The 22084-nt window shown below is 42.1% G+C and overlaps 1 protein-coding gene across 4 annotated transcripts in view; it reads left to right on the top strand.

Annotated features, from left to right (window-relative positions):
- Slc41a2 (solute carrier family 41 member 2) overlaps positions 1 to 22084 on the top strand; it is a 133208-nt gene that overhangs the window by 73066 nt on the left and 38058 nt on the right. For all 4 annotated transcript variants that reach the window (XM_059245110.1, XM_059245109.1, XM_059245108.1 and 1 more), the window contains exons 7-8: positions 1594 to 1741; positions 3835 to 3914. In XM_059245110.1, the coding sequence (XP_059101093.1) occupies positions 1594 to 1741; positions 3835 to 3914 (228 nt within the window). The remainder of the gene's footprint in view (positions 1 to 1593; positions 1742 to 3834; positions 3915 to 22084) is intronic.

The following is a 22084-nucleotide window of genomic DNA, read 5'->3' as shown; positions in this document are numbered from 1 at the left end:
TTTCCCTTTTTAAAAAACTCTTCATGTGTGTGTCTGTCTATGTCTGTGGGCGGGAGAGTATGTGTGTAGGTATGTGTGTGCACCAAGTGCTCATGTGGAAGTCAGTGGGTAGCTTTCAGGAGTCCGTTCTTTCCTCCCAGTCGGTTCAGGATCAAATTCAGGTGTCGGGCTTGGCTGCAAGTACTTCTCTCTGAGCCTTCTTGCCAGGCTACTTTTGCTTGCTTTTGTGTTGTTCTTTGTGGTTGGCCTTGAACTTGTGATTGTGTGTGCACCACCATACCAAGCAAGTCACCTTATTTATACATTTAATTCATTAGACTTGTAAAAGTTACTTTAGGTACTTGAAAAAAAAATTGTGAGAAAAGTAATCTAGAGTAAGGTATCTCAGAGATTTTCATGCAATCAAATATTCCAGACTTAAATTTTTGGTGGCTGCTGGGCACCATGAGCACAGTGCTGTTCAGTGTCCTGTTGTGCTGTTTCCATACGCTGTGTTGGACTTTATTAATGTGGGCTGTTAACTGTGGCTTACGTTGAGCTCTGTGAGGCCTGATTCAAAGTTATGTTGGGAAGTGTAGAACAGACCTTGTCCCAAGGCCAGGGTTACTCAGATGGGCCTTTTGGGTCTCTGCTGATTGCTCTCAGTGTTCCAAGGGGCCTTTTTGCCTGGTGGACTTTTCATGATTAGTGTCTGCAGACTGGAGGGCTGCTAGGCTGTTCTCCTCTGGCTGTCCATGCAAACGGAATTCACCCTGTGCATGCTTGTTTATCATTCACTTCCCAAGCACTCCCCTGCTGTGTCCTGTGAATTCATGCCCCAGTCTCACTCTCTGGGCCTTTAGTAAGAAAGCTGAGGCAACTTGAGGATTCATTTCTCCCCTTGTCTCTGATCTTGCAGTGTCTTTTGTCTGGTGTTAGGAGATAGTACACACACACACACACACACACACACACACACACACACACACACACACACCTACCTTTCAATCATTTCTGAGAACTCATGTAAAACTTTGTTTAGAAATGGGATGAATCAAGTCTGTGAAATGCTGTGCAGCCAAGCCTGATCTCAATAAGGAGGTGGGAAATAAGAGGCCGGATGAACAGTGGGGACCCAGACATATGCCACAGAGAAGGAAGGTGAAGTCTTGGCAACCATTAGGAGTGGGTGAGGGGGTGGGGGGAGCAACTCTCCTGTTGCTTGTCCATCCTGGTGTCCTTGCTTCTCTTGTGTGGGCTGTGGTGTTGTCTCACCATAAACGTTTGGGAAATTCATGTTTTCTTTCACTTACATTATTTGATATTTTAAAAGAACATCTTACTGTGTAACACAGGTTGGCCTGGAGCATGCAATGTAGCACAGGCTGCCCTTAAACTTGTGTTTCCCAGCTGCAGCCTCCTGATTGCAGGGCTAGGGGAATGGGCCACCATACTTGGCATCAAATTTTGTTTACAGTTCTAAATTTGGGTATATAGAAAATGTAAGACACTTAATATGATGGATAATAAATCTGGTAAAAATGTTTCTTTTGACAGTTTAGATTTTATATTGGAAAGAAGAGGGGTTGAAATGTCTCTTTTTCTTCATTCTAGAGACATATTATTACATTTCGCCGTTAGTTTGTGCCTTTTTCTTGGCCCTGACACCTATCTGGATTATAATAGCTGCCAAACACCCAGCTACCAGGACAGTGCTCCACTCAGGCTGGGAGCCCGTCATAACAGCAATGGTCATAAGCAGGTGAGTGTCGGGGGCGGGGAGGGAGAGGAGTGGTCATGTTCTGTGTAGGATGTACGTACTAAACTAGTTTTTGCATTAACCGTGAGGCATCAGTTAGCTGAATCCTAATAGGGTTGCAAAATGGAATATTAGCGACCCAGAATAACGCTGTTACATTTCTGTTGCTATGGAAAGATGTTCAGTCCACAGTTGATGAAAAAAAAGTGATCTGGGAAAGAGTAGGGATGTCCTGTGAAATGTGGTGAACTAAGAGTCTTGTGCGATATTTGGATTTGGATAGTACAAAGATCAAAATCCAGCATGGGAGACCCTGCAGAGGAGGTAGAGGATGACAGCTGTGCTTCTGTTCTTGAGACCAGCTTTCCAGAGCGTAGGAGGACAGCGAGCATAAGGAGAGCTGTCTCTAAGAATGAGAAAAACAACTTTGTGGAATTGATTGATGGTGACTTCGTGGGTTTGATGTATCGAGAAGGGCTCACCGTTGATTGGTGGATGTAGAGAGAAGGCATTTGTGAAAGCTGTGAGATGCATCCTCATCTATTGTAGAAGTCACTAAATACAGTTCTAAAACTAAAAATGAGAAATAGTGTTTATGCATGCTACTTAGAAACCTAGAAGCTACAGTGGAAACTAACTCCTAGTGTAGAGAGGGTCTGGGAATGGGGCTGAGAACTACTGTCGGATGATGCCAGAGCTTTTGGTCGGCTGCTTGGACTGCCAATTCTATGACAGCATGTGGATCATTTTGCTGCAGGTAGATTGCATTTCCTGGAAGATTTAGGCAACAGGTTTCTAAACTGTTGGGACTGGCAGTGTCTTACAGTGAATAAACCACAGACTGAAGGTAAACAGTTAATAAAGGATTAAATAAGGCTCCAAGTTCCACTGAGATACTGAAAGTGTATGGCTTGCCATGGTGTTATAGTAAACACTGTCTCATTTCCCAGAATTCTCAAGCTCCCCTCTTTCTGTTGCTACAGCTCTCTGGTAATACAGTTGCAATCCATCTAGTTTTAGCACAGCAGAAACCATGCCTGTAATGCCTGCTTACTTTAAAGATGAAAAGACACTGCTTTACAACTAGTTTTTAAATTGGAAGAGTAATGGATGACATGATGAAAAAAATGGTCTGATCCCAGCACTCAGGGGGCAGAGGCAGGTGGATTTCTAGGGGGCTAAGGCTAGCCTGGTCTACTAGCAAGCTCCAGGCCATCCAAGGTTATTTTATAATGAGACATTATCTCAAACAAAACAAAACAAAAAATACTATGTGCAGAAGAATATGAAGAGACCATTAGTCCCATTGTTTTAAGCCCTTAAAATAGTTAACAATGCCTTATAGGTCCTTCTTGATAGTTTAGTGCAGTTAACATATGTATAATCTGGGAATTGTGACACCTGCCTATAATCCCAGCACTTGGTAGGCTGAGGCAGGAGGATTGCTATAAATAGTTCAGAGATGTCTTGGGCTATATATCAAGACCCTGTTCCCCAAAGGGGAGGCAAAGATAAATCAAACAAACAAACAAACAAAAACTAATGCACACACACATTTTATCTGATGGTTATGGTATTTATTGTTTATTTAGTGTGTATAGTCTGTGTGTGTGCTGGTATGGGCAGCTGTGGAGGCCAGAGGTCAGCACCAGGTTCAGAGTGTCGTCTTCTGTTGTACCCTGTTTTTGTTTTCTATCTTAGTCTTTGAGGTGGATACTCACTGAACCTGGAGAGCCCTGATAGGCTGCTAGGCATGGCTTGTCAGCCCCCGAGATCCTTCTGTGTCCGCCTCTCACTCCAGAGATGACAGGGTCGCCGCCCACACCCTTTGTTTTTGTGGGCGTTGGGCTCTAAACTCAAGGCTTTGTGCTTCCATAGCTAGTTCCCACCCACTGACCACCTCTCCTGCCCCCACGGCCATGTGTTGTTTCCAGCTTTTTACTGTTAGCATTGGTTTCTACTTGGAATATTCTTCCTTTTGCCTCATTTTATGTTGCATAAACATTGTACTATACAAAGTGGGGTGTTTGAATGTCAGAACTACTTGAAATTCTTTTCCGTTCTTCTTCCCTAATATGTGGTTTTCTTTCTCTCAGCATTGGGGGCCTTATTCTGGACACAACTGTATCTGACCCAAACTTGGTTGGGATTGTTGTTTACACGCCAGTTATCAACGGTAAGACTTGAAGGTACTGCCTCATGATGACGTCACTGTTAGGGTGTCTTCCTGCTCCATCCATTTATTTCTTCAAACTCAAGATGTAGCTCAGAGTGGACATTCTCTTCCCCGGTCTCAGTACATAAAACACTCCTGGAAAAGAGCTGTTGCTCAGTCATTTTTGTTACATGTTTTTTGACAGGCACACCTAACTTTTAAGGTTAATGTGACAAAATACAGGATTTGGGTTCTGAGTTGTCCGTTCCCTTTTTGATTTACCTACTGTTCTTACATTTGCTTTTGCTGGTTATCTTAGAAGAAGCAGAATTAGCCATATATGACTATTCCTTAAATTCATTCCATTCACCAAGAGCTGCAACTCTGCTAACATCTGCAAGCCCTGCTTCACCATTTTCTTGTCTATAAAATGGAAATTATCATCTTTGTATTAAATATGTATAGTATATACATTAAAGAATCGTGTTAAAATACTATGATTTTGTATGAATTATACCTAACAAGACAATTTAATCCATCTCTACTGGTGATCATTAAGTTGGACTTTAGTATAGCCTAGATCAACATAATTTGAAAAGTAATTCTACCTTGGCATACTATATATTTAGAATATATTATTTTTCTTATTTTAAGAATTCACTTTCTGTGGCCGGTCATGGTGGCACACACCTTTAATCCCAGCACTCAGGAGGCAGAGGCAGATGGATCTCTGTGAGTTCAAGGCCAACCTGGGCTACAAATCGAGTTCCAGGACAGCCAAGACTGTTACAGAAAAACCCTGTCTCAAAAAAACCACACACCAAAAAAAAAGAATTAACTTTCTATATTTAAATAAAAATTTACACAATGACATGTTCTGCAGAAGTCTAATTTTAGATCTGAAATTTCTGCTGAACATTGTAATTTTTGTCTACCTTTAGAATGTCAACGACATTTCCCTATGACTCTCTCTCCCAGCTGTCGGGTGCCACCATCCGCCTCCTGTCATCCATCCTTGAAATCCTGGAACCATCTGGTTCTGCCTCTTTGACTCAAACATTAGCAGACCTTGTCCATTGCCCTCCCCCCCACACACACACACATGACTTGCTTGTTCATTTGTGTATACAATGGCGTGTCTCTCCATTGCAGTCTGAGGGTGTCACACTGAGGCCGTCCATCCGAAAAATGAAGTAACCTTTCTGAGTTACTGCCTACGCAGTGTAAATGTCACCAGTGTGAGAGCTGGTATTCGCAAGGAGAAAAGACCAAGTCCATGATTGTCCAACTTACACAAGCTGTATGTTGGGGTGCACCCAGACCTGGCCAGCCAGCTGCCTCCCTGGTCTGGATTTGAGAGAGCAGCCCCTGCTGGCCTCTAGAAGTCCCTCTTCTGGGAGAGATAAGGCATTTGTTTACAGGGTGAGAGGGTTGGCAACTGGGTTATACATTGTTAGAAGGATACAGTGAGGCAGGAAGGAACAGAGGCAAGGGTGTACATCAAGTGAACAGGGTTGCAAGCAGTTTTCACCAGAAACAGGAGCTCACTCTTAATTACAAGTAGAAACCCAGGACACACAGGGACTCATCCCTTAGCTAGGACTTAACCCAGGACACATGGGGACTCATCCCTTAGCTAGGACTTAACTCAGGACACACAGGGACTCATCCCTTAGCTAGGACTTAACCCAGGACACACAGGGACTCATCCTTTAGATAGGACTTAACCCAGGACACACAGGGACTCATCCCTTAGCTAAGACTTAACCCAGGACAAACAAGAACTTCTTTTTAACTGTCTTAGCTGCAGGTATATTTTCTGTTTGGTCTCCATTGACCTGCAAGGCGTTTGTTCCTGTTTTGGTGTCACATTGCTCTTCCATAAGCATTGTTTGTGTCCTGTCAATCAGAAGATGACTTTCTCAGTGGGTCACATCAAATCCAAATTCTTTCAAAACCCTTGGTACACTGTTGAACTCAGTGATCCCATCGGAGGCACCAAACGATTGCCATGCTGCCTAGATTCTTGTACTGTCCTAACAGAGACTCTAGCCCTCACTCCAGAATAGCTGTCTTTCCTTCCACCTCTTCCTACTCTGTCTTTAGCTTAAGGTGTTATCGGATTGACCTGTATTGCATAACTTCGGGGAACTGAAGTGGAAATTACCCATTATTGGCAAGACTTCTGAGACTCTTTTGGTTGCTTCACCTTTACAAGGACCCGATTTAGAGCATCATGACAGGCTCTCCTTGGAGGTCTGTGCTGTTAAGTCCTTTTCTGTATGTCCACAGATGCCACAATGAGCTCATCTTAGACTAAATTCCACCTTTTGGAAGCAATGGTAGAGAAGATTCCATACTCTCAAATGGGTACAGTTCTTAGAACAATTTTATTAGATTTTTTTCATTTTATTATACATGTGAGTGTTTTTGCTGGCATGTAAGTCCGTGCACCACATGTGTGCTTGGTGCCCACAGAGGTCAGAAGAGGGCACTGGATCTCTCAGAACTGGAGTTATAGATGGTTGTGAGCCACCATGTGGGTGCTGGCAATTGAAACTGGTTCTCCTCACAAGTGCTCTTAACCACTGAATAATTTATAAATATGCAAGGGATGTGCTGCTTCCCCTCCCCTTCTCCTCATAATCTAATATTTATTATGTATCTACATAAGTGTCAAGTAACTGTAAGTCTTTAATGCATGTTATACATAATCTAATCCTCATGTAAGTAATTAGTCCACGATTAAACATCTAGTGAATGTGGTGAGTCAAAACTTCAAAGCCAGCTCTTCCCAAACCTGCAGTTCCCTTTCTCTCAAAACATACAGCTACTAATCTATCCGACACACATATGCATGTGTTTAAAGCAAAGCTTATCTGTGTTGATGTGACCGAGATGTCATTAAATGTTTACATGCCTCAGAACGAGTAGCATTTTAAAAATCATTGGTCACACTTGCTCTGTAAGACATTAGTAAGTACAATTTGAGAAGTGAATTCTGTGGTCAATTAAGTTTGGTAAAATGAAGTTAACAGAATTCTTGACTACAGGATATCGTAAGCCGTTCTTGGGCTAATATCTTCTGCGGCACTTTTCGTTACTTCTACTGGAAGTATTGGAGTGTCTGGATCTAGCCTTCTTTCTACCCGAGACTATGCATGATGAGTACTGAACTAGGCATTATGTAATATTTATTTACTTATTTACTTACTTATTAGGCAACTGGAGGCTGAGCCCAGGGCCAGGCATGTGCTCTAGGTAGTCACTCAGTCACTGAGATTTAGCCTCAACCCATAGTCTATTTTCTTTTTAAATATTTTATTAATTCTTTGAGAATATCACACAATTTTGATCATATCCAATCCCCACTCCCTAACTACTCCCAGATCCCTCCCCATTCCTACCTCCCATCCTTCATATCCTTTTTTTTCTTTTTTAACAATCTATCACCTCTAATTTGTGTTAGGGTGTGGAGCATCCACTGGACACATTGTCAGTTTACCAGGAACCACACTGTCTTAATTAGGGTTTCTATTGCTGTGAAGAGACATCATGACCACAGCAACTCTTATTAAGGAAAACATATACTTGGGGTGGCTTACATTTTCAGAGGTTTAGTCCATTATCATCATGGTGCAACATGGTGGTATACAGGCAGACATGGTGCTGGAGGCGGAGCTGAGATTCCTACATCTGGACTTGCAGGCAACAGGAAGTGATCTGTCTCACTGGGTATGGCTTGAGCATATATGAGAACTCAAAGCCAGCCTCCACAGTGACACACTTCCTAATAGTGTCACACCCTTTGGGGGCCATTTTCTTTCAAACCACTACACACACCGTTAAAGAAAATTGACTTTACTTACTCCAGAAGTTGTTACTGTCCATAACTCCTCAGTTAGGGGTAGAGGCTCAAGAACCCCTCCCCACTCTATGCAAGAATGTTTACTAGGAGCTAGGTTGTGGTGGCGCACACCTTTAATCCCAGCACTTGGGAGGCAGAGGCAGACGGATCTCTATGAGTTCAAGGCCAGCCTGGTCTCCAAAGCGAGTTCCAGGACAGCCAGAGGTGTTACACAGAGAAACCAAAACCAAACAAACAAACAAAAGATGTTGACTGGGGTGTGTTCAGGCGACACAGCTACTGTGAGTCCATGAGTGCAGCTGTCTGTCCTGTGCAGAACACACTGTCTTGGTCTGCTCCCCCGGACCTTTGATCTTGCAATCTTCCTGCCCACTCTTCCAAAGTGGTTCCTAAGCCTTGGGGAAAGGATGTACTATGGATGTCCCACTTGTGGCCAGGTATTCCACTGACATTTGTCCTCTGTACTTTGACTAGTTGTCAGTTTGTCTGGAAGCCCTGCTAATCTGTGGGTAGAGTGATACAAATGTAACAAGAGGGCAACTCCATCCTTTGTCCTTTTAGCATAATAAAGTGAAGGGTTCACTCCTGGAGCCTGTACACTCCCAGACATGGATTCTTGCAAGATTGATAGTACCAGGCATGTGTCTCTTCCTGTGGACTGGTCCTGAAATCCAAGCAGAAGGTGGTTGGTCACTCATCTGTGTCACGTTGCACCTATGGGCACATCTGGTTTATGCCAGTCTTTATTGCAGTTCACAAATTCGTAGCGGGATAAGATGGTTGGCGACTCCCCCATCAAGCAGCCCACATCACACTTTCCAGGACTATGAAACCAGCCAGAGGAAGAGAGCTCCCTGGGTCAGCCCCAACTTGATTCCTCCAGTTCTGTCACCAGTGCATATGGTGTCGTCAGCAAGAAGGTCTTAACATTGAGTCCTAGTAGGTAATCAAGAACACTAGCTATAGCCTGTATTGTTTGGGGGCACTTCCCAATCTATTTTCAAATAATAATATACAACTTTGTGTATAGGATCAGAGACTTGTATCAACATACCCTTTTGTCTTCTGTCATACTTTCCTTTGTTTAAGCCCTATAGTACATTATTATTACTTAAGCTTTAAATAGTTTTAAGTTTTTTTTGTTTTTTTTTTTTTTTTTTTTTTTTTTTTTTTTTTTTTTTTTTTTTTGGTTTTTCAAGACAGGGTTTCTCTGTGTAGCTTTGCGCCTTTCCTGGAAATCACTTTGGAGACCAGGCTGGCCTCGAACTCACAGAGATCCGCCTGCCTCTGCCTCCCAAGTGCTGGGATTAAAGGCGTGCGCCACCACCGCCCGGCTAGTTTTAAAAATATTAAGCATAATAAAAATGGTATTTTCTATGTTTTCTTATCAGACTGGCATTTCCAGTTCTTTCCTTTGTATACGTGTCTACTTCCATCTGAATGGCATATATTCTCCATCTGCTTGAAGAAGTATTTCTGCTTGAAGAAGTATTTCTTTTTTTTTTTTTTAAATAGGGCAAGCCTGAGGAGAAAACACAGGTTTTAGGCACAGTCTTGCCCAGTGTATTCCTCTTTCCAATCTCTCTCTTCTGTTTTCATCTTTAACAGTACCTGTTTGAATATCTTTCACCTGTATAGAGCAAACTCTGACTTTGTTGATCTCCTTGCAGACTGGGTACCATTCCATCAACTCCGTCTCCATCCATTCCTTTAGTGTTTCTTCTATCCCCTGGGCCTTCCTCCCTTCTGCTTCCTTCCTACACATGTGCTAAGTCTTTAGCAATCGCCTCTCCCTTCTGGAGTTCTGTTCTCTGCCGATGGTCACGGCAGCTCTCCGAGTGCAGTCCTGTCCTTCAGTTCACTGACTTGTTTTTATCCCTTTCACTGGACATCACGGCTTTTCATAGGCTGCCTGCTGACCTGATTTCTCTGTCCATGGCGTGTTTTCAGGCTCCATCCTCAGCTGTTTGATGTTTCTTACTCTCACAATCCTCATGTCAGCCTCTGAAACTTCTTTCTTAAGTCTCCTGCATTCTACCTTCTGTTGAAGTGTGTATATTCTTCATAACTGTGTTCATGATCATCCCCAGTGCTCTCTCTTCATCTTTTTTATTAAGGACATTGTCCAGTCCCCAGGCTGGCAGTACTGCCAGGGAGTGTGTAAGAAGCACAGACCCTCGAGACTGGCTTGGGAGCTCTGGGATGGAACCCCTCATTGACTCAGAACTCAGTCTCTTTTGTCACATGGTTTTAGCACTTCAGTCGTGACTTATATGTTCATTTCCAGATTCGTACTTTTTTTTTTAGACATAGTCTTAATTTGTAGCTGAGCCTGGCTTTAAACTTATCATCCTTCTGTCTTAGACTGCCAAGAGCTGGGATTGCAGACTTAAGCCCCCATGCCTGGCTCAGATCCCTACTGTGAGTTGGTATTTTCACATGGAAGACCCAAAGCTCCTAAGGAGCTCCTAAGCTCTCCTTCTGTGCTTCCTGCATCTATTAAGTGGTGTGATTATCTACCAGTATTCCATCCAGGGCAGCTTCAGTCCAATCAGATAAGGTTGGTTCCTCCCACTAGCTTTGTGCTACTGTGGCTCCAGCTCACTTTGCAGGCAGGTCACCATTGTAGATTGAGGGGTTTGAGGCCGGGTTGGTGTTCACCTTTCTCTTCTGGTAGTGTGGAGAGTACCTTCCAGTGCCATAAACAGTAGTCAGTAGGGGTGATGGCTCCAGGTAGGTGCCAACATTGACTTTTGTTCAGTGAGTTGTGTTGGGTTGTCTTCAGCAACAGGGCCTTCTCTCAGTTTGTAGAGAGCAACCAATAGCCTTGGCAATAGCCTGGATTGTTTGGGGGTTCCCATGGGGCCCCTTTGGCCAACAACTCGATTAGATGTAACCCCTTCCCTGCACTGGAAGCTTCATGTGGTGATGAGAGATGTCTGGTTGGGGCTCTGTCTCCCTGTTATTTGATTATTCCATTTAGACCACCTTCGTATATGTATATATTTTAGGAGGTCTCTACTGTATTAGGTTTCCATATGACCCCTCAAATGGCTCTTAGTTTTAGCTGTCCCTCCCTGTACTCCCCCTTCCTCCCCTCCTTCCTCCTCCTTCCCATTTGATGTTTCCATTCCAGTTTGCCCATCCCTAATTTATATATTCTATGTCCCCTTTCTAGGGTGACCCAACCCTCCCCACTAGTTCCTTACTCTGAACCTAATTTCTGTTTATATAGATCGTAGCCTGCTTATTGAAACTTAACAGCTAACATCCACATATAAGTGAATATATACTATATTTGTCTTCTTGGGTCTGGGTTACCTCACTCGATAATTTTTTCTAGCTCCATCCACCTACCTATGAATTTCATGATTTCATTTTTTAAAAAAAGCTGAGTAGTATTTTTGTTGCATAAATGTACCACATTTTCTTTATCCATTTATCTTTTGACAGACATCTAGTCTGTTTCTAATTTCTGGCTATTATGAATGGAGCAGCAGTGAACATGAGCCAGTGTCTCTGTAGTAGAATGTAGAGTCCTTTGAATCTGTGCCCAAGATTGGTACAGCTGGATCTTGAGGTGGATCAATTCCCAGCTTCCTGAAGAACTGCCAAACTAATTTCCACAGTGGCTATACCAGTTTGCAGTCCCACCAACAATGGATGAGTGTTCCCCTTACTCCACATCCTTGCCAGCATGAGATGTCACTTGTTTTGTTCATCTTGGCCATTATGGCTGGTGTAAGATGAAGTCTCAAAAGTAGTTTTGATTTGCGTTTCCCTGATGATTAAGGATGTTGAATATTTCCTTAAATGCTTCTCAGCCACTTGAGAATACTCTGTTTAGAACTGTACCCCATTGTTTAAGTGCGTTGTTTCCTTGATGTCCATTTTTTTGAGTTCTTTATATATTTTAGATATTAGCCCTCTATTAAATGTGTAGCCAGCAAAAATATTTTCCCATTCTATAGTCTGCCACTTTGTCCAAATGATGATGGCTTTTGCCACACAGAAGCTTTTCAGTTTTATGAGGTCCCATTTTTTAGTTGTTCTTAGTGTCTGTGTTATCAGTGTCCTGTTTAGAAAGTATTTTCCTGTGGCAATGAGTTCAAGACTAATTCCCATTTTCTCTTTGATTGGATTCAGTGTATTTGGCCTTATGTTGAGGTCTTTGAGCCATCTAAAGTTGAGTTTTGTGCAAGGTGATAAGTATGGATTTTTTTTTTTTGCATTCTTCTACATGTAGCCATCCAGTTTGATCAGTACCATTTATTGAAGATACTTTCTTTTTTCTAGTGTTTATTTCTGGCTTCTTTATACAAAAAAATGAGGTGTCCATAGATATGTAAATTTATGTCTGGATCTTCAATTTGGATCCATTGATCAACATGTCTGTCTTCATGCCAATACCATACTGTTTTTATGACTACAGCTCTATAGTAGAATTTGAGGTAGAGGATAGTGATACCTCCAGCAGTTCTTTTATTATTCAGGATTTAAGTTTTAGCTATCCTCTTTTTGTTTTGTTTTGGTTTGGTTTTGGTGTGTGTGTGTGTGTGTTTCCATATGAAACTGAGAATTGTCCTTTCAAGTTCTAAAGAATTGTGTTGGGATTTTGATGGGGATTGCATTGAATCTGTAGATTGCTTTTGGTAGGATGGCCATTTTTACTATGTTAATTCTACTGATCCATTAGCATGGGAGATCTTTCCATCTTCTGATATCTTCTTCAATTTCTTTTTTGAATGTCTTAAAGTTTTTATCATACAGGTTTTGAGACTATTGTGAAGGGTATTGTTTCCCCAATTTTTTTCTCAATCTGTTTGTCATTTGTATGTAGGAGGATGAGTTAATTTTATATCCAGCTACTTTGCTGACAGTGATTATCATCTGTAGGGTTTCCCCAGTGGAATTTTTAAGGTCACATATATACTATCATATCATCTGCAAATAAGGATACTTTGACTTTTCCCCTTCCTATGTGTATCCCCTTGATCTCCTTCAGTTGTATTATTGCTCTAGCTAAGACTTCAGGTACTATATTGCATAGGTATGGAGAGAGTGGACAACCTTGTCTTGTTCCTGATTTTAGTGTAATTGCTTTGAGTTTCTCTCCATATAGGTTGATGTTGGCTATGGGCTTGCTGTATATTGCTTTTATTTTGTTGAGGTATGTTCCTTGTATCCTTAATCTCTTCAGAACCTTTATTATGAAGGGGCATTGCATTTTGTTAAGGGCCTTTTCTGCATTTATTGAGATGATCATGTGATTTTTATCTTTCAGCCTATTTATATGGTAATTGCATTTATCAATTTTACCCATGTTAAACCATCCCTGCATCTCTGGGATGAAGCCTACTTAATCATGGTTGATGTTCTTTCAGATGTGTTCTTGTATTTGATTTGCAAGTATTTTGTTGAGAATTTTTTCATCTTTATTCACAAGGGTAACTGGTCTGCAATTCTCTTTCTTTGTTGGGTCTTTATGTGGTTTAGGTATCAGGGTAACGGTGGCCTCTTAAGAAGAATTGTGTAATGTTCATTCTGTTTGTTTCTATTTTGTGGAATAATTTAAGGAGCATTAATTCTTTGGAAGTCTGGTAGAATTCTGTGCTAAAACTTTCTTGCCCTGGGCTTTTTTTGGTTGAAAGACTTAATTGCTGCTTCTATTTCTCTAGGGGTTATAGGTCTGTTTAAATTGCTTGTTTGATCTTGATTTAATGTCGGTAGGTGGTGTATATCAAGAAAAGTATCCATTTCTTTTAGATTTCCCAATTTGGTGGAGTATAGGTTTCTAAAGTATATCCTTGAGATTCTCTGGATTTCCTTGGTATCTGCTGTTATGTCCCCCTTTCTATCTAATTTTGTTAATTTGGATCCTCCACACTCTTCTCTGCCTTTTAGTTAATTTGGGTAAGGGTTTGTCAATCTTACTGATTTTTCCCAAAGAACCAACTCTTTGTTTCATTGATTCTTTGTATTGTTTTGTTGTTGTTTCTCTTTTACTGATATCAGCCCTGAGTTTGGTTATTCCTTGCCAGCTATTCCTTTTGGGTGTTATTTCTTCTTTTTGATCTAGAGCTTTCAGGGGTGTTGTTAAGTTGCTAATATGAGATCTCTCCAGTTTTTCTATATAGGCACTTAGTGCTATGAACTGGCCTCTTATAACCGCCTTTACTGTGTCCCGTAAGTGTGGGTATGTTGTATTTTCATCTTCATTCCATTCTAAAAAGCTTTCGGTTTCTTCTTAATTTCTCTCTTGACCCGTTTTTCACTTAGTGGCGAGTTGTTACAGTTTCAATGAGTTTGTAAGCCTTCTGTTATTTCTGATATTGTTGATAGCCAGCTAAAATCCATGATGGTCATATAGGATGTATGGTATCATTTCAATTTTCCTGTATTTGTTGAGTTCCATGATGTAGCGAGAAGAAGGTAGGCAGGCATATTCCTTTGTGCTTGGGTAAAATGTTGTGTAAATATCTGTTATGTCTATTAGGTGTGTGACATCATTTAGCTTCAGCATTTCTGTTCAGCTGTTGTCTGGATGACCTCTCTGCTGGTGACAGTAGGGCACTGAAGTCACCCCCATCACTGCGTGAGGGTCAGTTAGTATGTGATTTAAGTTGTAGTTCTTTTATGAACTTGGGTGCTTTGTGTTTGGTACATAGATGTTTAGAATTACAATGTCTTCTTGGTGGATTTTTTTCCTTTGACAAATATATATAGTGTCCTTCCTATCTCTTTGGATTAGTTTTGGTTTGAAGTCTATTTTGTCAGATACTAAAATGGATAAAATTGGTTGTTTCTTGGGTCCATTTGCTTGGAATATCTTTTTTCATCCTTTTACACTGGGATAATGTCTGTCCTTGATGTTAAGGTGTGTTTCTTGGAGGCAGCAGAAGATGGATCCTGTTTTTGTATCCAGTCTGTTAGTTTATGTCTTTTTACTAGGTAATCAAGCCCCTTAATGTTGAGAATTATCAATGAACAGTGTTTGTTGTTCATTGATACGAACAATATCATATTGTTATCTTATTGTTGTATGGGCCTCCTTCTCTTGATTTGCTGATCTGAGATTATTTATTCCTTGTCTTTTCTTGGGTGTGGTAATCTCTTTTATGTTGAAGTTTTCCCTCTAGTGCCTCTGTAGAGCTTGATTTATAGATAGATATTACTTAAATTTGGCTTTATTATGGACTGTTTTTCTTTTTCCATCTATAGTAATTGAAAGTTTTGCTGGGTATAGAATCTAGACTGGTGTCTGTGGTGTCTTAGAGTTTGCAGAACATCTGTCCAGGCCCTTCTGGCTTTAGAGTCTCCATTGAAAAGTCAGGCCTTACTCTAATAGGTCTGCCTTTATATGTTACTTGGTCTTGTTCCCTTGCAGCTTTGAATATTCTTTCTTTGTCCTTTATGTTTAGTGTTTGGATGATTATGTGCTGAGAGGACTTTCTTTTCTGGTCCATTCTATTTTGGTGTTCTGTAAGCTTCTTGTATTTTAATAGTTAGGGAAATTTCCTTCCATGATTGTTGTTGAAAATATTTTCTGCGCCTGGGTTTCGTCTTCTTCTGTTCCCTCACATTATTATTAAATTTGGTCTTTTCATAGGGTCTCAGATTTCCTGCATCTTTTATGCCTGGATTTTTTTAAATTTAACACTTTCCTTAACTGAGATATCCATCTTCTATCTTGTCTCAACCCTGAGATTCTCTCTTCTGTCTCTTGTGTTCTGTTGCTGAGGCTTTCCCTCTGAGCTTCCTATTGGACTTCCTAAATTTTTTCTATTCCAATTTTACCTCAGTTTTGGCTTTCCTTAGAGATTCTATTTCTACTTCCATATCTTAAACTATTTTCATTTTACTTTGTGTTTGCATTTTCACAGACTTCACTAATATATTTATTCTGATCCTCTTTAAGGTCCTTGAACATATCCATAATGGCTATTTTACGTCCTTGTCTTGGGCTTCAGCTATATGATTGTAATTCTTGGTGTTGATATCTGGCCTTGTCTTTTTGGTTGTGAGCCTAGCCTTTAACGGCTGAGCCATCTCTCCAGCCCTGGCCTTGTCTTTTTGACGTGGGGTTTCAGTTGCCCTTTTTGGATCTTAGGATCATGTGGTAACTTGGATGAGTCCCTGTCAGGTGTGGTTACTGGGGGACCCAGCTAGAACTTGTTTCTAGGTATTGGGGAGCTGACAGGAAGATATGGTGATAGGCTAGAAGGGCTTAGGGCTGAGAGGGTCCACAGGAAGGAAGAAAGCTGGGTCTGCCGTGAGGATCTGTGGAGTCCACAGCGAATGGAAGACGGGCCCTTGCAGGAGTTCTGCTACAGGGCTGGGCATGAGACTGAGTACTTGGAATTGGAGGATGGGAAGGAGCGTGGGATCACCTCCCTGATTCCCTGGCTGGCATGGCCAGCTGGTTTCCAGGGAGAGAGTGCTTCAGCTCTTAGTGTCCGAGACAAAGGAATGAGGTAAGGAAGGAAGGCTGTAGAAGATCTTAGTACCTAGGGATGGGGGCAGAGGAGGAGGAGAGGCCACAACAGGTAGTCTGCTACAGAGCTGGGGATGGCACTGTGGAATTGGAATTGGAGGATGGGAAGGGGCGTGGGATCACCTCCTTGATTCCCTGGCTGGCATGGCCAGTGGGTTTCCAGGGAGAAACTGCCTCAGGTGTTGGCAGGTGAGGCAAGGGGATGGGGTGAGGAAGGAAGGCTGTAGGAGAAGCATACTTTGCCTTTTTTTTAATCCTACATTTGGTCATTATTTTTCCTGAGTAGATCTCCATAAATTATTTCTCTGATCCTTCACTCATTCAGTTTATCTTGCCGTTTATTTGCTATCAGAAATAATCTTGGCTGGTGAGATGGCTCAGTGGAGGTAAGGCACTTGCCACCAAGACTGAGTGTGATCCCCCAGGATCTGCATGGTGGAAAGAGAGAACCGACTCCTGCAATTGTCCTCTGACTGTTACAGTCATGCTATGGCATGCAGCTATCACACACACACACACACACACACACACACACACACACACACTAAATATAATAATAATAATAATAATGATAATAAATAGTTATCTTCCTAACAAACCAGATTGTACCCATTGCTCAAAGATCAAGTTCTCTTTCTGTTTCCTGGAGAATAAAGTATCAGTTATTTAGCCCAACATGCTGGGCCCAGTCCGCCCTAAACTCCGCCTCCCAGGCTCACCCCACCTCCCTGCCACACTGAAGTTGCCCATGCTGAGTGGCTTGCTCTTTCTCAGCCTGGCGCACCACTTTGTACACCGTGCTTTGGCACCTGCTCACTTTCTCCACGGTGTGTCTACAGCCACTGCCGATCATCCAGATCCAACCGCAGCGGCGCACCTACAAGGCGCATGCTCAGAGTTGTTTCTCCCTTTCTGTGCTTCCCTGCCGCGCTTTGAGCAGTTGCATTGTGGCACGTGTTTATTCTGAATGATGACTTCTGTTTTCTGTGACTGAATGATGCCCACAGTGCTAAGGTTTGGCAGTTGTTGAATGAATAAACGTGTGAGTTAAGGAGTAAATTCCATTTTGCTGCAAATTACATGTCACTGAATCAGAGGAAATTATCATGCTAAATAACACAACTTAGATCATAAAACAAAGTCATAGACGTTAGAGGGAACTGTTAAGGTACATTTAAGGAGGTAAAAGTAGGAAAATGGTTCCTTCCATTTATATTAAGGTTTTAGCAATGATAGCAACATTTATTTATTTTCTTAATAAGTACTCCTATTTATAAGTAGAAACATTGGCTTAATATTTAAATTTTCAGCTCTTCTGTGTGTTCTGCTCCCCAGACTCTTTATGTAGGAATATATAGGCAAAGCATCTTTAGATGTTAAATGAGAAAGTTAAAGATTCAAAAGTGAATTATTTGCAGGCAGAAGAAAGAGTTGAGGGCCTATGACATGGCTCAGTGGGGAAAGGTGCTTGCCACCAAGCCCAACAATCTTGAGTTCAATGCCTAGAACCCACATAGTAGAAGAGAACCAACTCCTGCAGCTATCCCCTGACCTCCACCACACACACATGAACACACAAATACGTAAACAGAAGTTAAGAAAGAAGAAAGAGTTGAACTATGTATCCATCCTTAGAAGAAAGGGAGCAGCCATTTACTTGGTGATGAAATCATTTAGGAGTACAGCTTGGTTAGAGCCGGCTAAGTTAATGAAGGTGTTCTAGTGGAGTGTTATGAACAAAGTGAATGAGAACATGGCTGAATCCTGAGAATGCACTATATGGCATTATTTCCTTCAATAAAATCCACAAGCATGAAAAACTAAGCATTGTGCTGTTTGGGAATACACAGCTTGAGAAAATGGGAAATGCAGAAGTATGGAAAACAGTGAGGTGGCGGTGACGGGGAAAGGCGGGGAGGCAGAGATGCTACAGGTGGAGACTAGGACATGGGCACGCTTAGTGTGGGATTCTTTGTAGTCCACATTTGCTGATAAGTGGAATTTTTGGTTGTTTTTTTTTCCCGGGGGTTGGGGTTTGAGACAATATTTCTCTGTGGCTGTTCTGGAACTTGCTTTGTAGACCAGGCTTGACTGGAATTCACAGAGATCCGCCTGCCTCTGCCTCCCTGTAGGTGTGTCTTTATTTATTAAATATTAGAATATTTAAAACTTTGGAAGCAGCACCTGTAGGTTTTTTTGTTGGTTTTTGTTTGTTTGTTTTGTTTTGTTTCTCGAGACAGGGTTTCTCCATGTAGTTTTGGTGCCTGTCCTAGATCTTGCTCTGTAACCCAGGCTGGCTTCGAACTCACAGAGATCCACCTGCCTCTGCCTCCCAAGTGCTGAGATTAAAGGCGTGCACCACCACTGCCCAGCCAAATTTTTTAAAAAAGATTTATTTATTTATTTGTTATGTATACAATGTTCTGCCTGTGTGTATGCCTGCAGGCCAGAAGAGGGCACCAGATCTCATTACAGATGGTTGTGAGCCACCATGTGGTTGCTGGGAATTGATCCTGGGTCCTGTGGAAGAGCAGCCAGTGCTCTTAACCACTGAGCCATCTTTCCAGCTCCTGTAGATTTTTTTTTTAAATTATTAAATTGTTGACAGTGGAAAGAGGATTAGGATAGAAGTCTGAAAGAGGACCTTTATCTGAGATGAGCAGTGTTAGACAGGGCTTTTAACAAGTAGGCAGAGGAATGATGGAGGCCAGATTGTGTGAGGGGCGGGAATAAGGAGTGGAGGCCGTGAGAGTAAATCCGTTCCAGAAGCCTTGGAAAGACAGGCCAGCCATACCTTACTAGAGCAAGTGAGAAAGGATCCCTGAAGAGAGTCTGGTGAAACAGGGATGGGAGACAGGGAGGGGGATTAAGAAGAAGGGGCTCACAGCCGACAGCCTCACTTGTCCCAAGTCAAGTAGGGAGATTTCCCCAAGACAGTGTTTCTCAGCCTTTTTCATGGCTAACACCCTGGGCAGAAGGAACCACTTGTGGCCATTCTGAGGACTTAAGGGGTTGTCTCAGCTACCTGTTTTTATACACACGGGGTGGGAAGGTCTAACTAGGGCAATGTTTTTAAGCTGGTTTGCTTTTTTCGTTATCACTTTCTGAAGGAGCATTTAAAATAATTTCCCCTAAAAATGGCTATATAAATAAACATTACATGTATCGTTTTATATCCATTATATACATATTGCATAGTACAAAGTTATACATATGCATACTTATCACATGGTTATATTCTGCATATGTATAGAGAATATATATACTTTATACACTAAAGGAATACAGTATTTCTCCCCTACTCTTGAACCTATTTCTGCCCTCATTAGAAAACGCATGAGCTAGGGTGGAAAATACGGAGAGACTTCATCAGTTATTAGCCAGCTTATGCACAGTGTACTCATAAGAAAAGAGTAAATAAAGTGAGTGGGGAGGGGGAGTTAAATATACCTGCCCTTATCCAGGTGGAGGAGCTTTGCCTGCACTTGAAATACATGAAAATGGGGGACATGTCTCTTCATCCCCATGCATATCTTGAAACCGAAGACTACCGCATATGAGCACTGAGGGGGAGTCCTGCTCGGTGGGTGATCTTGTGGGGGTGTGGAGTGGCTGAGCACTGATGGGGAGTCCTGCTTGGAGGGTGATCTTGCAGGGGGTGTGGAGGGACTGAGATACACAGTACACATGGAAGGTGCTGGATCACTTGCCAGGCACACTAAGGGCATAATTTGATTTTTAAGGAAATGAACTTTTATATTGGGTTCCATTGAAAATGTACAAAAAAATTCTTGATAGAATCTGAAATATAATCTATGATGTGAATGTGAAACATAGAGTTTCAAAGGAGCCCCTAGACGAACCTGCTGATAATCTCTTCTTAGCATCAGGTATTTTACCATTAATGAGCTTATTCTAGTGTAATATGCCTAAAATTAGGTCCTGTGGACACTGAGAAGTCTCACCCTTTAGTGTATTGACAGGCTGTTTCTACTGACGTTTTTAATTTATACAAAGCTGTCTTTAGATGCTTTCTGCCATCTCTAATAATGCGGTTAGTGTCTGTAGAATTTAAATAATTCAAAAGCTGTGTTAATAACAAGCTCTTAAAAGCAACAGTGTATAAAACGGTTTCAAGAAAGCATTCTTTGACATCAAAGAAAGCTATTCCAAGGTAATAATTTTGCAGCAATTAAAAAATATACTCAGCAACCCTGACAGGATCCTGGAAGGCTCCACTTACTGTCTCTTCACTAATAACATTGTATTCCCTTCCTCTGGAGAAGCAGTGTTAGCGAGGAGGGCTTTGAGGTGACTGTTAGCTCACATACAGTACCAAGGAAGTGATAAATGGTTGCTTCTGTAGAGTTCCACCAAGGCATCTGTGGCTTTCAGAGAGAGCTACAAGTGGTCATTAATAGCTCAGTCTCAGGAAAATCACAGCTATGGTAGATCGACTCAAGCTTAATAGCGCATGCTATCTATGTCTGCACTGAAGCATTCCACGTCTAATAAAACACCAGATGGAACATTACCCCGAGAGAGTCCCCAGCGTGAAGAAGAGGAAAAACAAACCGCAGTGTATGCATTCTGTGGAAGTAGCTGCTGTTGAAAAATGTTCTCTGCAAACTTTGGCTGTGTATCAACTACATTCTTACAGTTCGATTCTGCTGCATTTTGAGAGGCCGTGAGCAGAAGTCCGTGGATGATCACAAGGCCCCATTTTAGTCAGTTTCTTCCTTTCTGCGTCCCCAGAATCTCTGCAGAAGCACTTCAGTTCTGTAGGACTCTTTCAGTTGCTGGGATGCTTAATTTACTATTAGGAGAATGAGTTACTGGCCCTGTGTATGTTGTGTTAGCACATGTACACTTCATGTTAGTTACGGGGTGCTCGCTCTCGTTGTTGACTGTCAGCAGTGAGCTTTGACTAGAAAGCTCCGGATGTAAGAGCATAGCTATCATAGTCATTAAGTATGGGCTGGGACTAGAGCTCAGTGGGTGCCACACTGAAGACCTGCATTTGATTTGCCCCGGAACCCATATAAAAGCTGGGCACCATAGCGTGTGCCTGGAGCGGTACCTGTTTTCTTGGCTCTCCTATGGAAGAGACAAGAGGATTCCTGGAGGCTTGTAGCCAGCTAGCCTAGGGCACACAGTTACAACAAGGACAAGAAAGAGACCCCTTCTCAAACACCTGACATTCTTCTTTGGCTTCCACATGTGCATTGTGACACACTGTACATACATACACACACACACACACACACACACACACACACACACACACACACACACACGACAAACTCAGCAAACAAGCAGAAGTCATTTTAAGTTGGTATGGATACCAGACTGGGCATGGTGATGCCCGCCGTAGGTCCCAGCACTCGGAAGGCAGAGGCAGATGGATCTCTTGAGTCTGAGACCAGTCTCAAAATTATTCCAGGTCAGCCAGAAGTACACAGTAAGACTGTCTCTGTCTTAGGTAGGGTTTCTGTTACTGTGATGAAACACCATGACCAAGGCAACTTGGGGAGGAAAGGGTTTATTTCAGCTTACACTTCCAGGTGATAGTCCACCACTGAGAGAACTCGGCAGGAACCTGGAGGCAGGAGCTGATGCAGAGGACATGGAGGGGTGCTGCTTACTGGCTTGTTCCCATGGCTTGCTTAGCCTCCTTTCTTATAGAACCCAGAACCACCAACCCAGGGATGACACTACTACACACACAGGCTGGGCCCTCCCCCGTTGATCATTAGTTGAGAAAATGCTCTACAGGCTTGCCTGTAGCCTGATCTTATGGAGGCATTTTCTTCATTGCGTTCCTCTCGG

Source organism: Peromyscus eremicus, chromosome 18, assembly GCF_949786415.1.
Source record: "Peromyscus eremicus chromosome 18, PerEre_H2_v1, whole genome shotgun sequence".
Lineage (NCBI taxonomy): Eukaryota > Metazoa > Chordata > Mammalia > Rodentia > Cricetidae > Peromyscus > Peromyscus eremicus.
The sequence above is the reverse complement of the archived record's forward strand: the minus strand, read 5'-3'. Positions and strand labels throughout refer to the sequence as shown.